Below are 15,072 nucleotides of genomic sequence, written 5' to 3'. Positions count from 1 at the left end.
AAACTGCAAAGCTGAAGCAGTCTGCCCAAGCACAAATCATTGCAGGACCCGGGCCCACGTTGCAAAAACATGAGTAAAAATAAGCCAGAGAATTGCCTACTTAATCACAGGAGCAAATAAAGACCTAAAAAGCTATCCATCAAAAGCAATTTGGACAAAACATACACCTTATGAAAACTGGTTGAGTTAACTCAAACAAATAGTATTTTCTACCTTTAAATTGTCTCACAAGAGTTGACAGCATGTCATTTAGGAGGGTCAGAATATTTTTTTATAAGTAAACAGTAATTAGACAGTTTTTCTATCACTATTAAATATTTCTGGGTCAAAACAGTTCGGGGCCAAAATTACTCTCGCTCTTCCCCCTCAGCCATCATTTTGGTAAGTCATACACAAAACTAATGTTTATGATCCCTTTCCAGAAATCTTTAGCTAACAAACACTGTTCTTACAGCTGTCTACATTCTACACAATATCACTGGATGGCAGTTACTTAGCACAACAAATAAGGCTCTGATTCTGCAGAGGTATGTACATAATCTATGTGAATACTCCCAATAAAATCAATAGGGCTACTCGCAGTGCGTAAAGTTAACTATGCGCTTAAGGCTTTGCAGGATTGGAGCCTAAGGAATTACATTGTCTTCTGTTCCAATAGCAATTCTGGGAGGAAAGGAATCAGCTTCGACCCAAAAAATTGGCAGGTACAAAAAAGAAAAGGGGTGAGTGGGTATTCCAACTAAAAGGTTAAAAATAAATAATTACATCTGAATTCTCTTGACATTTCCTGATGGAAAGCTGTGGCAAGCAGCCTCATGTATAAGATGCTTATAGCAATACATTGTTATTGTGGAAATCATTGGTCACCTTTATTTCATTTACTGCTTCAAGAATAAGCATAGTACAAAGTAATAAAAGTTATCTAACTAAAGTCAGATCAGCTCATCTGCAGCCATAACAGAGCACAGAAATAGCCTGCAGCGACAACAGCTACAAAGAGTTCACATCTGTAAGCCTTGCTGAATAAGACTGCAGACACTACCAAGCATGCCATTTAAGTGAACTTAACTGTGCCATTTATCCATTGACAAGTCACTGAAAAGAACTGAACTGATGACCTTACTCTTTAAGTGTCTTAACAAGAATAGAGGTATCTTCTAACATCTCACACTCACACTCTCTCTCAAAAACACTATCTGCATGTCATGTCAGTGCTTTCATCATACGCTCCCTGCAGGTCTGCTTGTTAACAGCAACACATCAGTATATAGAGAATGCGCCCTGCTGTGTAGTGTCATCAAGTGGCTTTAAAACTCCTTATCAGTCTAATATCGTCTGGGCTACTTAGGCTAAGCAAAAGCTATAAGCTATTTGTCAATCAAACAGCAGAGGATAAAACTGAAAGTAAGGAGCAAGACAGGGGAGGTTAGGGTACGTGCACTGCTAATCAAACTTTATACAATGTCTCTTGAATGCTGTAACTGGATGGCAAGTATTTAAAATGGTGCAGAAAATAAAGACTATGTAGTTACTGTGAAATCTCCCTTCTCTCTAATAAGGAAAGAAGCAATTCAGGGGATTGTTCTGCACTGCTTCAAACACACACCATTTGTTTACTGACTAAGATGTTGAATTTGAATTGGTTCAAGAACTTGTTTATTAAAAGGCAGACTTCCAAAATGTAACCCCCTCTGTTCCCAAATGTATGAATCTGGTAGCAATGTCATTTTGTCAGATCGTTATAAACAAGAATGTAAACTGTAGACGTATTAGCATTGTCACTTGCTAGCAATTTATAAAATGCACTGCTCCAATCTCTAATCCTCTAAAATACACAAAGAGATAACAATGTGTTGGGATCTGCTTTGGGCACAATGATTACACTGTCGCTTTTGGACAGAACATTGTTCAATACTCTGTATTATATCAAATTTAATTAAAGGTGAACTTACCATCTGGGTCTTTAAAAGTCAGTGTGATGAACTTGCTAGCAACCATGAACATGAATATCACCCAAAAGCATGCAGCTAACAGCAGCCACTGATGGTGCATGTTGTCAGATGTGAGCCATATAAAACTTTTGTATCTTCCTGCTTAAAAAAAAAAAAAGTAAAAATTACAACATACGAATATATTTTTTTCTATTTTATAAAACCAGTACTTTGTATAGCTGACATTAAAATACACATATTATATTTTTGCCTGAAGTCAAATACACCTAGAGGAGTAAACTTTATAACAATATCACCTTTAATATATATAATACTTTTACAGTTATGATATAATTTTATTACTAGTGTTCTAGTAGCTGCTAGAGACTCTAGCCTGGTCAAGGCTGCCATCATGCTCGGGTGCTGTATGAAAGGGTAGTAAAAGAATATTCCTGCCCCAAAGACATGACTATTTTGGGCCCCCATCCTGCAATCGGATCCACATGGCAAGCCCTTTTTCTCTTACAGAGCCCCATCAAAGTCAACAGGGCTTCAGGAAGGTTAAAAGTTTCACCTGGAAAGATTGCAGGATCAAGTTATTGGTTTAAAGGCAAAGTACAGCAGGTGGTGAACCAAAGAGGAATGGGAGAGAGGATGGAGTAACAGTGGTAGGCTACTTATGCATGCAGTTTGCAGATATGCTGGGGTAGGAAGGCTGCATGTCGGTTTTGTTTAGTTTTGATCAGCAGTTGACATCTTAGCAATTGACTTCCATGGGAGCAGCTAGGCCAATGTTGAGTGCTTTTGCAAATCCCACCCATAAAGGTTAAGTCTATACAACTTTTTAAAATTCTAGTTCAATCTCCATTTACCTGCTAAGACCTGAGATCCCTCAGGTGTTGATGTTTCATTGCAAGAATGAAGCAGAAGCTGTATTCCTAACCCTGCTTTCAATATCAGTACTGCCTCAACTGGTGCTGGATAAACACAAGATACCCAAGGGCCTGAACTTGGGTATTTGCACTTCACCTCTAAGAGAACTCTTCTCCGTGAAGATAAATATGATAATGAAACTTTGATAGCTCTTAACAAAATGAGGATCTAACATACAAATGTCAAATATTAATATTACTTCATAATAACGTGGTGAGGCTTAGCTAAATTATTAGCTCCCCCACCCCTTCAATGTATCATTTTTAATTTGACTGTTGAAAGATAGTTTCCTTCATTATCATACTTTAAGAGTTTTCTTCTTAAAAACCATGCTCAGTCGCATTCAAGTCAACTATCCTTTGGATTTTTATAGACACTGTAGAAGATTCATCTCCGCTACCCTCACAGGACGACAAATACCTTGTCTTCCATTTGTAGGTCAATTCCCATCTTCTAAGCACAACGTTTCTGAATCAGGCTTTACTCCATTATCGAAAACTGGAGGCCAGAAAGGGCAAGTACTATGATTGGAATTCTAGAGCAAGTTCCCACTGATTTCTTTCCAGACTCAAATCAGCAATAGTTCAAAAATAGGTTTCATTCTAGCACATCATGTTACAGCCCTTTCCCTAAGATTCGTGCTAGAGTCTCAAGTCTCAGAGGTGACCTTTTCCAGTTTATCACAACACCCACGACAGCAACATCTTCTAGCAATTGAGCCAAAACTTTTACTCTTGTTTACAGACATCCTAGTACTTCCACCAGCACTTGAAAAATTTATTAGACTCTTACTGATCAGAAGCAGATACAAAATATGAGCCAGGAGGCCCTTCACCAATTTAGCACCATTTTTTGGAATTCTTACTCATGTTTAATGGTACCTCATTCCTTGAGTAGCTCTTCAGAAAATAACAGGATTACTCAGAGTAAGGTCTACTAAACACAAATAAGGGAGGCAGAATTCATCCTTTAATATTCATAACATATCTGCTAGGAAGACAAGTTTTGTTATTGTGATGAATATGTGGGTGCTCAGTAAGGATTATTAACCTGTATCCCCAAATGTGATTTATGTATTCGATTTTTAAGATGGTGTGTTAGACTATCAGAGAGGAGCAGACAGGTTCAATGTACTGTACTCAGATCTGCAGGGTAGTAGCAGTTGGTATATATAGGAAACCACAGCCAGATCCTGGTCTAAGGGTGGAAGAATGATTCCACCCCAAGGTAGGAAAACACAAGAGGCCTATCACCTGAGGGGGTGCACTCAGAGACTAGAAAGGGGACAGAGGTACAGCCAGCCCCGTAGCCATGACTATTATCATTCTCATTTTACACATGGAGAAGCTGCGGCAGAGAAGTTACGCGATTTTCATCTAATCTTTTGGTAGACACATTATCTACTTTCTCCAACCACAGATGTATATTGATCATATAGCTTTCACACAGGATTCACCATAACTTATATATAAACAGTGGGCCCTGGAGTTTGCTCCCAGGCAGCTAACCAAGCTCCCTCAATATTAACCAGCTCTTTAACTATCTCAGGAACCAAGACTACTCAGGATTCTAAATAAAGGTAACTGATTTCAAAAGTAAACCCTGTTTAGAGATTACGCTCATTTAAAATAATGCCCCTTAAGAACTTACAAAAAGCAAACCAGGGTTCCTGAATATCAAGATATTTCCAATCTCTCCTCTTCATCTTTATTTTCCATCATTCTGCTAGTTCATTCATATATTTACCTGCTTCCTCTGTCTCTTTAATTTTGTTTGTTTCTGAAGTGCTTCTTTTATTTAGAGATATTTTTCCTTTTTAAGCTCTTCTGCTTCCTTCTGCATTTAGTTTTAATCCCGTTATTTTTTTCTTATCTGTAGTTTTAAGTTTCTTCTGAGTCTTCTCTTTCTGGAGCACATAGGGACTTTTCAGCCTCTTCCCTGTCTCTCACTTCAATACCACCAATTTGTTCTGTAGGGTGGCGAGATCAGAAAAGCTTCCTCACCATCTCTTTGGTTGCCTCCCGCTCCCTGTGCTCAACTATCTGCTCTAACTTCCAAGGAACCCTAAAGCCAGCCAGCTATAATATTCTGTCACCAGTTCTAAAAGTACTATCACATTTTTGCTCTTTAATACATTTATTAAAGAGGGTGCAACAGGGGAGGCCTCCCGATTCATACTGAGAAAGTAGGACAATTGGCTCGTTATCTTAGATGCCTGTACATGAACACAAGAAGCCTGGGAAACAAACAGGAAGAATTGGAAGTCCTGGCACAGTCAAGGAACTGTGATGTGATTGGAATAACAGAGACTTGGTGGGGTAACTCACATGACTGGAGCACTGTCATGGATGGGCATAAACTGTTCAGGAAGGACAGGAGTGGGAGAAAAGGTGGAGGAGTTGCACTGTATGTAAGAGAGCAGTATGATTGCTCAGAGCTCTAGTATGAAACTAGAGAAAAGCCTGTTGAGAGTCTTTGGGTTAAGTTTAGAGGTGAGAACAACAAAGGTTATGTCGAGGTGAGCGTCTGCTATAGACCACCAGACCAGGAGGATGAGGTAGATGAGGCTTTCTTTGGATAACAGAAGTTTCCAGATCACAGGCCCTGGTTCTTATGGGAGACTTCAATCGCCCTGACATCCGCTGGGAGAGCAATACAGAAGTACACAGACAATCCAGGAAGTTTTTGGAGAGTGTTGGGGACAACTTCCTGGTGCAAGTGCTGGAGGAACCAACTAGGGGTTGGTCACAAACAAGGAAGAATTGGTAGGAGAAGTAGAAGTGGGTGGCAACCTGGACAGCAGTGACCATGAGATGGTCGAGTTCAGGATCCTGACAAAAGGAAGAAAGGAGAGCAGCAGAATACAGACCCTGGACTTCAGAAAAGCAGACTTTGACTCCCTCAGGGAACTGATGGGAAAGGAGTCCAGGAGAGCTTGCTGTATGCATGCACCGCTATAGGCCGGGAACCGACTGGCTAAGCGGCAGTTCTGCAGAAAAGGACCTGGGGATTACAGTGGACGAGAAGCTGGATATAAGTCAACGGTGTGCCCTGGTTGCCAAGAAGGCTAACGGCATATTGGGCTGCATTAGGAGGAGCATTGCCAGCAGATCGAGGGAAGTGATTATTCCCCTCTATTCGGCACTGGTGAGGCCAAATCTGGAGTACTGTGTCCAGTTTTGGTCCCCCCCACTACAGAAGGGATGTGGACAAATTGGAGAGTGAAGGGCCAAAATCCATTTGTAAGATCTTAATTACAGTTTCTGCTAAGAACTTTTCATATAGGCCCGGATGAGGACTAGCTAACAAAGAACAATACATGGCTAAGAGAAAGCTGAGGTAAACACATAACTTTGTGTGTTTCTAGTCAGTGAGCAGAGTCAGCATAACTCCGAATGTAACTGGGCATCCTTATCGCGAGTTATAGACACATGAAGCACGGAGAAAGGCCTCACGGTTACTCCTTAATGCAGGAAGGAGATAGTGTTACAATACCCCTCAGATCCCAGACAGAGTTCGGGTAGAGGCCTAATATGAGCAACATGAGTTATGACACCCTCCCCTCACAGATGTATGCCAATCCTAGCCCACAGAAATGCAAGGGTAAATTTATAAACGATTGTTATTCTTAAGTACTAAGTTACTGCTTTTTTGCTTTAAATCTGCAGTAATGTACCTGTTGGTCAACTGGGAGAGCTGCTACCTCATTCCCCTGGACCCCAAAATTAGGATTTAACCTATATACTTTAATAGACATAGTTTGGGGGTAATTACCTGTGTGTCAGTAATATGTTAATTTGGTCCTTGGGCAGAACCATTATGTAATCTTTTAGACCATTGGCTTATTGTGCTTATCTTGTCTTGCTGCTGGAACCTATCCAGGGGTTTGGGAAAACCCATCCCCATCGCTTCTCTCCGTCCAATGAGCACCATATATAATCTATTGTAACTAATTGTTTTGCAGCGTCTCTGAGCCTGATAAGCAAAGTGACACTCCGCCAGCGCTGTGCGTAATAAACTCCTGTGCTTGACTCTACGCGGTGTGGATTATTGTTCCTTCAGAGAGAGTCCTGCTGAATTGGAATTAATTTGCAAACTGGATACAATTAACTTAGGCTTGAATAAAGACTGGGAGTGGATGGGTCATTACACAAAGTAAAACTATTTTCCCATGTTTATTCCCCACCCCCCACCGTTCCTCAGACATTCTTGTCAACTGCTGGAAATGGCCCACCTTGATTATCACTACAAAAGGTTCCCCCCCGCCCCGCTCTCTTGCTGGTAATAGCTCGCCGTAAGTGATCACTCTCATTACAGTGTGTATGGTAACACCCATTGTTTCATGTTCTCTATGTATATAAATCTCCCCACTGTATTTTCCACTGAATGCATCCGATGAAGTGAGCTGTAGCTCACGAAAGCTTATGTTCAAATAAATTTGTTAGTCTCTAAGGTGCCACAAGTACTCCTTTTCTTTTTGCGAATACAGACTAACACGGCTGCTACTCTGAAACCTGAAAATTATTAGGGGGCTGGGGCACATGACTTATGAGGAGAGGCTGAGTGAACTGGTCTTATTTAGTCTGCAGAAGAGAAGAATGAGGGGGGATTTGATAGCAGCCTTCAACTACCTGAAGGGGGGTTCCAAAGAAGATGGAGGTACGCTGTTCTCAGTGGTGGCAGATGACAGAACAAGGAGCAATAGTCTCAAGTTGCACTAGGTCTAGGTTGGCTATTAGGAAAAACTATTTCACTAGGAGGGTGGAGAAGCACTGGAATGGGTTACCTAGGGAGGTGGTGGAATCTTGTATATCACAGCATGCAAAAGTGTGTCTGCTTCATGTAGCCGACATGATCAGTTGAGCAGTTACACTTAACAATGGAGAGTTGCTAAGTGTGCTCGCCAAGCCAGGCAACAAGGAAAAGGAATTTCAAAAATTTGTGGAACTTTAAAGGGGAGGGGCAGCTTTCTATCCACCTGACCAGAGAAATTCACAACAGTGACCAGAGCCATCAGTGTGGGGCATTGTGGGACAAGTGCTGGAGTCCAGTAACAGTTTACGTAAGCATAGGGTGACCAGACAGCAAGTGTGAAAAACTGGGATGGGGCGGAGGGTAATAGGTGCTTATATAAGATAAAGCCCCAAATATCAGGACTGTCCCTATAAAATCAGGACATCTGGTCACCCTACTCAAGTAGCACAGTGTCTACACTCTGACTGCATTGATCTAACTACATCAACTGTGACTCTACACTGCTCGGGGAGGTGGTGTTATTAAATCAGTGTAGCGGGGTACTCACGCTAGCAGGAGCCAAATTTAACTGAAGATGTGTCCACAGTTAGGTCAATATAAGCTGCCTTGTGTCGACCTAACCATGTAGTGTAAATTAGGCCTATATTTTTTCCATTCCTGGAATGTTTATTGAGGGGGCCCACAATATCCACTGACACTCGGGCAAATACCTATTTAATAATGGGCGGAGGTTGCAAAAGTGGTTTGCAGGGTCCCTTTGACCTCTTATGCTTCTGACATAAGGCACAACTCGCACAGTATCTATTACCGTCTCAAACAGCTGAGGCCAATAGAAATTCTTTTTAAGCCTGCCATAGATTCTCTCCACTCTTAAGCATCCTGCAAATGGACAATCATGAGCTAATTGGAGCAATTCTCTCCTGTACTTCTCAAGCACAAACTCTACCTGCTTGCAAACCTCAGCAGGACCATCTTTCTCCCTGTGGGAGCCTGCCTATACAACAAACCTCTGACAAAAAAAAAATCTACTTTCTCCTTCCTCAACCAGGGTATTATTCTGAGCTGCAACTCTCCCATGGCCCAGAGAACGGTCATCTTGTTGAGCCTTCACCAATTCCTTTTGAGCCTCGCTTAAATTTATAGCAGACTCTGACACAGCAGAAGAATTCTCACATTCTTCCTCTGAAGCCAAGCCGCTACTCTCAATAGACAAAGAATTGAGGATATTCTCCCCTCTCCCTCACAGTATTCCCTGCTGTCCACAGACAAAGCAGGTGAGTCAGAGCCACACTCTCTCTGGCTGCATGTTAGAACATGAACCTGCTTAGACATGGCTAAAATGTTCTTACATATTAAAATATCAGCAGGCAGCAAATTTCTGACTGTTAAAATCCTCTCACTCAAGGGAGATCTTAACCAGAGCCACAGTCACAGAGAACTCAGCCAAAGCTAATGTATTTAAACTCTTACCAGGGAGTTTGGCTTCTTTTACCAAACTCTCCTTCCCCAAAGTGCCTTGGGACACCGTATCTCTCCAGCCTACAATCTATGCCATTCACTCTATCATTCTTAGTAAGCTCTTCACTACCTTCCCTAAACTGGGATGAGTGGTAGATACGCTGGAGGGTAGGGATAGGATACAGAGGGACCTAGACAAATTGGAGGATTGGGCCAAAAGAAACCTGATGCGGTTCAATAAGGATAAGTGCAGGGTCCTGCACTTAGGACGGAAGAATCCAATGCACCGCTACAGACTAGGGACCGAATGGCTCGGCAGCAGTTCTGCAGAAAAGGACCTAGGGGTTACAGTGGACGAGAAGCTGGATCTGAGTCCACAGTGTGCCCTTGGTGCCAAGAAGGCCAATGGTATAAGAAGGGGCATTGCCAGCAGATCGAGGGACGTGATCGTTCCCCTCTATTCGACATTGGTGAGGCCTCATCTGGAGTACTGTGTCCAGTTTTGGGCCCCACGCTACAAGGAGGATGTGGAAAAATTGGAAAGAGTCCAGCGGAGGGCAACAAAAATGATTAGGGGACTGGAACACATGACTTATGAGGAGAGGCTGAGGGAACTGGGATTGTTTAGTCTTCAGAAGAGAAGAATGAGGGGGGATTTGATAGCTGCTTTCAACTACCTGAAAGGGGGTTCCAAAGAGGATGGCTCTAGACTGTTCTCAGTGGTAGCAGATGACAGAACAAGGAGTAATGGTCTCAAGTTGCAGTGGGGGAGATTTAGGTTGGATATTAGGAAAAACTTTTTCACTAGGAGGGTGGTGAAACACTGGAATGCGTTACCTAGGGAGGTGGTAGAATCTCCTTCCTTGGAAGTTTTTAAGGTCAGGCTTGACAAAGCCCTGGCTAGGATGATTTGATTGGGGATTGGTCCTGCTTTGAGCAGGGGGTTGGACTAGATGACCTCCTGAGGTCCCTTCCAACCCTGATATTCTATGATTCTATGATTCCCAAGACAGAGCCCTAACATTATTCACTGTGCTATGCACTTCCTCTGCTGTTCACTCTGGGGCCACTGTAGTAGCATTGGGGATGCAGGTCGTGGGATGACCTTAAGTTTGGGACAATTTGGCTTTATATGGCCAGGAGATCCGCAGTGATGGCAGACTACCTGCCCTCCCTTAGGGCAAGGGCTTTTAGAACCTGGGATCCCTTGAGGTGTTTTTTTTAATCAAAGTTGAGATTAGGTTTATTCCTAGACCCCTTTTTTCTCTTAAACTGGGGAACAGAGAGATTATCCTTCCCCTGAGGTTTGCACCCCCGATGAACCCTTGACTCAATATATTCATCAGCCATTTCTGCTGTCTCCAAAATAGTGGAAGGTTTTTCCCCCCCACAGATGGCTGCTTTTGTTTCATCAGTCACCATTCACAATAGTTCTTGCACCATCAGAACAAACTGTTTCTCATAGTTACCTTTAGGCTCATATTCAACATGCGTGATATTGTCAGACATTTTAAGATTTCTACACTTCAATCAATAGGACTCAGGGGTAATCTTAAACCTTTTCAAAATATTCTCTTTAAATTTCTTATACACCTTTAGCACCATCTTGCTCCATATCATTAAAAACTTGTCTTGCCTTCCCAGGTAATCTGGTCAAAAGGACTGGCATCCACTTATCCTCTGGAATCTTGTGGATCCCAGTCTGTCAAAGGCGGACAGGAATTCCTTAGTAGTCAGTCTCTTGAGTGGGCTTTCTCTCCTTGAGTAATGCTTTGGGTGGGGTACTCACTGGCTGAGGCTGCTGCTTTTGCTGCTCCAGTACTTTGAGCTGCAAGGTGTGGGCTTCCATCTGTTTCTGGTGTGCTCTCTCCTTAGCTTGTAGCTGTTCCATGCATCTGCGGAGAGCTTCCTCCCCAATTTCAGCATTGGTTTTGCATCTTTCATAGGCTCTCTCCTCTACCTCCCCAGTTTCTTCCTTCTCCTTGATCTGGAGTTCCACCATCAGTACCTGGTGCTCACATTCTTCCTGGGCTGCCTGGTGCTTCAGTTGAACCAGTTCCACTGCAACAGTCTCTGTGGCATCTGGAATAGGAGGGTGCTCAGACCCTGCTTCTTAGTCAAAGTCTATGAGTGCAGCTCTCAGTTCTTGATCTGAGGCTTTCTTTTGGGGATATTCCCCTATTTTTTGCATAATTTTTCAATGTTGTTTGTTTCAAGATCCTCATTTGACTGTGACTCACTCATTGTGACTAATCTTTAAATACTTAAATACTCAATATAAAATTTAAACTTTTAATAGCAGTGGGGTTATGAGCTATAAACCCAATTGACCGGTGGAATGTGAATCTTGCCAAGACTACACCAATTGTCACGCTGTCTGGAGTGACTCACGACCGCAAGCATCAACTTCAGGACAGACTGTAAAAAACTGGGCAGACATCTCAAACTGGTGGTGTGTTCTATACTTAGACTTCACCAACCCAGTAACAAATGTGAACTCCTGGATCACTATAACAGCCTTACCATGGAGTATAACATAGTCCCACTAGGCTCTGCAGTCTATCTTACCACCCAGGCAAGTTGGGAAATGGTCACTTACACCAAAAATCAAAAAATATTCAGGTTGCTTCCAGTCCCAAAAGATCAGTCACTTACCCCAGATCAATTGGTATCCTAGATCTCACACAAAGACAACGCATGTAGCCAATTCTGTAATAAACTAACTAAATGTTTATTAACTAGGAAAAAGAAATAAGAGTTATTTATAGGTTAAAGCAAGCCAACATATACACACACAAATGAGTTGCAATCTAAATCCTAAGGGAGACAGAGTGGTAATGATCTGTCAATTCAAGATGTCTCTTTCAGGGCAAACCGAGGGATAAACCTCCTGGAACTCCTGCCTCAGTTTAGAGTCTCTGGCCCTGTGAGAGTTCAAGCAGCAAAGAGATGAAAAATTCTCTCGTGACTCCCCGTTTTATCTTTTACATTTAGTCTTCAGGTCTGTGAGATGAACGTAGCATTTCCAAGGTGTGATAGGGACCATCACCAATCCTTTGCGTCACAATGTTCATTAATGGCTTGTTTAATCTTGATAGGCAAACATTTTCCAAGTTATAAAGCAAAACTTACATATTTCCTTATAGCGTGGAATACAGCATTACAAGTGCATGCAGCAACTTAAAAGCATTTCATAGAGACTAAATGCTAAACACACTCTTATAAGACTAATATCTATTTTGAACAAAACTAACATACAGTGAGCTGGTTTGGTTCCAGCTATGAATTTGTCAGTTCTTAGTTAATCTCTATGGCCTGGCACTTGGTTTACCAGCATCACACATTAATTCCCAGATGTATGTCTACCCACCCTTTTAGAGCTCTCTCACCTATTCTTATAAAGGGAAGAAAACCTCACAAAGCTCAGCAGATTTCCTTCATTTTGCTTGCTAGACAAGTCTCTATGGAGTATACCTCTCATTTCTGACAGTGACTCTTGACTGTCAACAAGAGAACTGAATGTACTGACATTACTTTTAACCTCCCAGCATTCTTAATAGAACTAGTAGGCATGGAAAAACTCTCCCACCATGCATTTTAATCTTGATTACTCACTCATAAGAAGTTACAGATATTCAAGATATTTTTGCTTTGGATCCCTTCTTTGGAGATGGGCTCACTCTCTCGCTCACCAAAATCTTATAAGGGAACCAAACCTCAGCAAAAAAGGATACATGAATTTCAAATAAGGAACTTGAAGAAGAGCTCTCTGTGGTTCAAAAGCTTGTCTCTCTCACCAACAGAAGTTGGTCCAATAGAAGATATTACCTTATTTCTCAAATACGTGAGTATAAGTGATCTCCTGGGTTCTACCCCTTTTTAGGGACTCCTCACTCTCCCCGACTGTTCTTTGCATTGCATGTGTCTAAGGGTAGGCCTACACTAAGGCTACATCTACACTACAGCCCGATTGACGCTCCGGTGATCGATGCACCGGGGGTCGATTTAACGGGTCTAGTGAAGACCCACCAAATTGACCACAGATTGCTCTCCAGTGGACCCGGGTACTCCACCCCGAACAAGAAGAGTAAGGTAAGTCGTCAGCCCAGCACGGTGCAGACACTGCACTAAGTCTACGTCGACTCCAGCTATGTTATTTACATAGCTGGAGTAGCGTAACTTAGATCGACTTATCGCAGTACAGAGTAGACATAGCCTAAAAACACTACATCGTCACAGGCCGCTGGAGCACTTAAATGAAAATGCTCCTACACCTAGAGGAGAGAGCTTTCCCATCGGCATAGTTAATCCATCTTCCTATGAGGCGAAAGCTATGTCAATGGGAGAAGCTCTCCCGCCAACATAACGCTGTCTACACAGGGGGTGGGTTGGTATAACTACGTCACTGAGGGGTGTGGATTTTTCACACCCCTGAGCCAGACAGTTATACCGACATAGCTCTGTAGTGCAGACCTGGCCTGAGTTAGCCTATGTCTGCGCTGTCAGGGAGACGCTCTCCCACCGACATAGTGCTGTCCATACTGGCACTTGTCAGTGAAACTTATGTCTGTCGGGAAAGGGGGGTTCACAACCCTGACAGACAAAAGTTTTACCAGCAAAAGTGCTCGTGTGGACATAGCACTACAGCAGCCCGCAGGCTGTAGTGTCTTTAGTGTAGACCTACCCTTGCTCCCTGCACTTTTCTGGGTTTCGAAAGCCCCATGCATGGCTCTGGCCGCTGGGCTGAGAAGTGCCAGTGGGTTATTGGTCTTTAGTACCTAGGAGGTTGCATTAATCCAGGGGCGGGGGGCTTTTTCGCAATCCCTCATCCTCCAACGCCCCAGGAGGCTGGAGGGGCCAAGCGGGAAGCGCAGCCACAGCTCCGGCCCTCGCGGGAGATGGACCGTCTGCCCTGCCTGCGGCATCCGGGCTGCAGGGACGAGTCTCCGGCGGCGCAGCATCCCGCCCGGCTCGCCGGCCCCGCAGCCGGGCCTCCCCCCGCCCCGGGCGGTCTCGGCAGCGGCGGCACCGCCTCCGCGGGGTGGGCGCTGCGCACGGAGCCCCGCCGCGCCCGCGCCAGCCCCGCCTCCACCTACCGGGCCCTGCAGCGCCGCTCACCGCAGCCTCGGTCTCCCTGGGCGGGGTGGCAGCTCCGCGGCCTCCCTCACTCGGCGGCGCAGGCGGCCCGGGGAAGCGGCTCTAGCGGCTGCATCGCGCCCCGCCCCGGCTCCTCCCCGCCCCGGCTCAGCGGCTGCCCTGTCCGGCCCGGCTGCCTCCTCCACATACCGCCGGGCCCCGCGGAGCTCGCTTCCCGCCGCCTCGGGGTGGGGAGGCCGGCCCGGCCCCGCAGGCGGCCCCCGCCGCGCTGGAGCAGCCCCTCTCCCTGCCGGGGTGCGGGAGGAGGCAGCGGGGCTCAGGCGAGACCCCACCTCCAGGGCGCAGCAGCGCCTCCCCTGGCAGCCTCTCCGGCCAGCTCCCTTCCAGGGCCCGACTCTGTCCCCAAGGGGGCGGGCGACACCAGCACAGCCCCCACCCCAGAGCCGCCGCCTGCCTCCCTCCCTGGGGAGCGCGCTCCTCGGGCACTCGGGGGCGGGGGGGGCATCCTAAGGCCGGGCTTCGCGGCCCGCTGGGCTTTGAGGGGAGCTGAGGATGTGGCCGGGGATCTTGTTTCAGTGAGACCTTCTAATTGCAGCCCTTTTCGTTTAAATCCCCACGTTCAGGCTCTCCAACCTGCTTAGCATTTATCTAATAATAACATCATAACCAAGCCCCAGTCCTGCGCCCCTGGACACCCACTTCCATAGGATTATGGACCAGTTCAGGAATCTGCCCATGGATCACATTGAAGAATCCAGGCCTGAGTGCAGGGCTGCTAATTCTCACCAGTTTATTGTGAGTCTGACAATGTTTGTTAGAGCCCAGCTGCTGGAGTCATCTTCCTGCTTACATGAGAGTCTCAGCTTTCTTTCTTAAAGTTTCTAGCCCTCCCAGTTGC

At 44.8% G+C, this 15,072-nt stretch overlaps 1 protein-coding gene across 4 annotated transcripts in view; it reads right to left on the bottom strand.

Moving 5' to 3' along the window:
- The window catches only part of CHST10 (carbohydrate sulfotransferase 10), a 29,287-nt gene extending 14,869 nt beyond the window's left edge, over positions 1 to 14,418 (bottom strand). Inside the window, exons 1-2 of one of the 4 annotated variants that reach the window (XM_074964984.1) lie at positions 14,364 to 14,418; positions 1,953 to 2,093 (exon numbers count right to left, since the gene is read on the bottom strand). In XM_074964984.1, the coding sequence (XP_074821085.1) occupies positions 1,953 to 2,052 (100 nt within the window). In that variant the 5' untranslated portion in view covers positions 2,053 to 2,093; positions 14,364 to 14,418. Of the gene's footprint in view, positions 1 to 1,952; positions 2,094 to 14,173; positions 14,298 to 14,363 lie in introns of those variants that run through there. The other 3 variants (XM_074964974.1, XM_074964993.1, XM_074965003.1) reach the window with 3 other exon arrangements.
- Between the last annotated feature and the right edge of the window lie 654 nt (positions 14,419 to 15,072).

This window comes from Natator depressus, chromosome 1 (assembly GCF_965152275.1).
Source record: "Natator depressus isolate rNatDep1 chromosome 1, rNatDep2.hap1, whole genome shotgun sequence".
NCBI lineage: Eukaryota > Metazoa > Chordata > Testudines > Cheloniidae > Natator > Natator depressus.
This window is presented reverse-complemented; position numbering and strand designations above follow the sequence as displayed.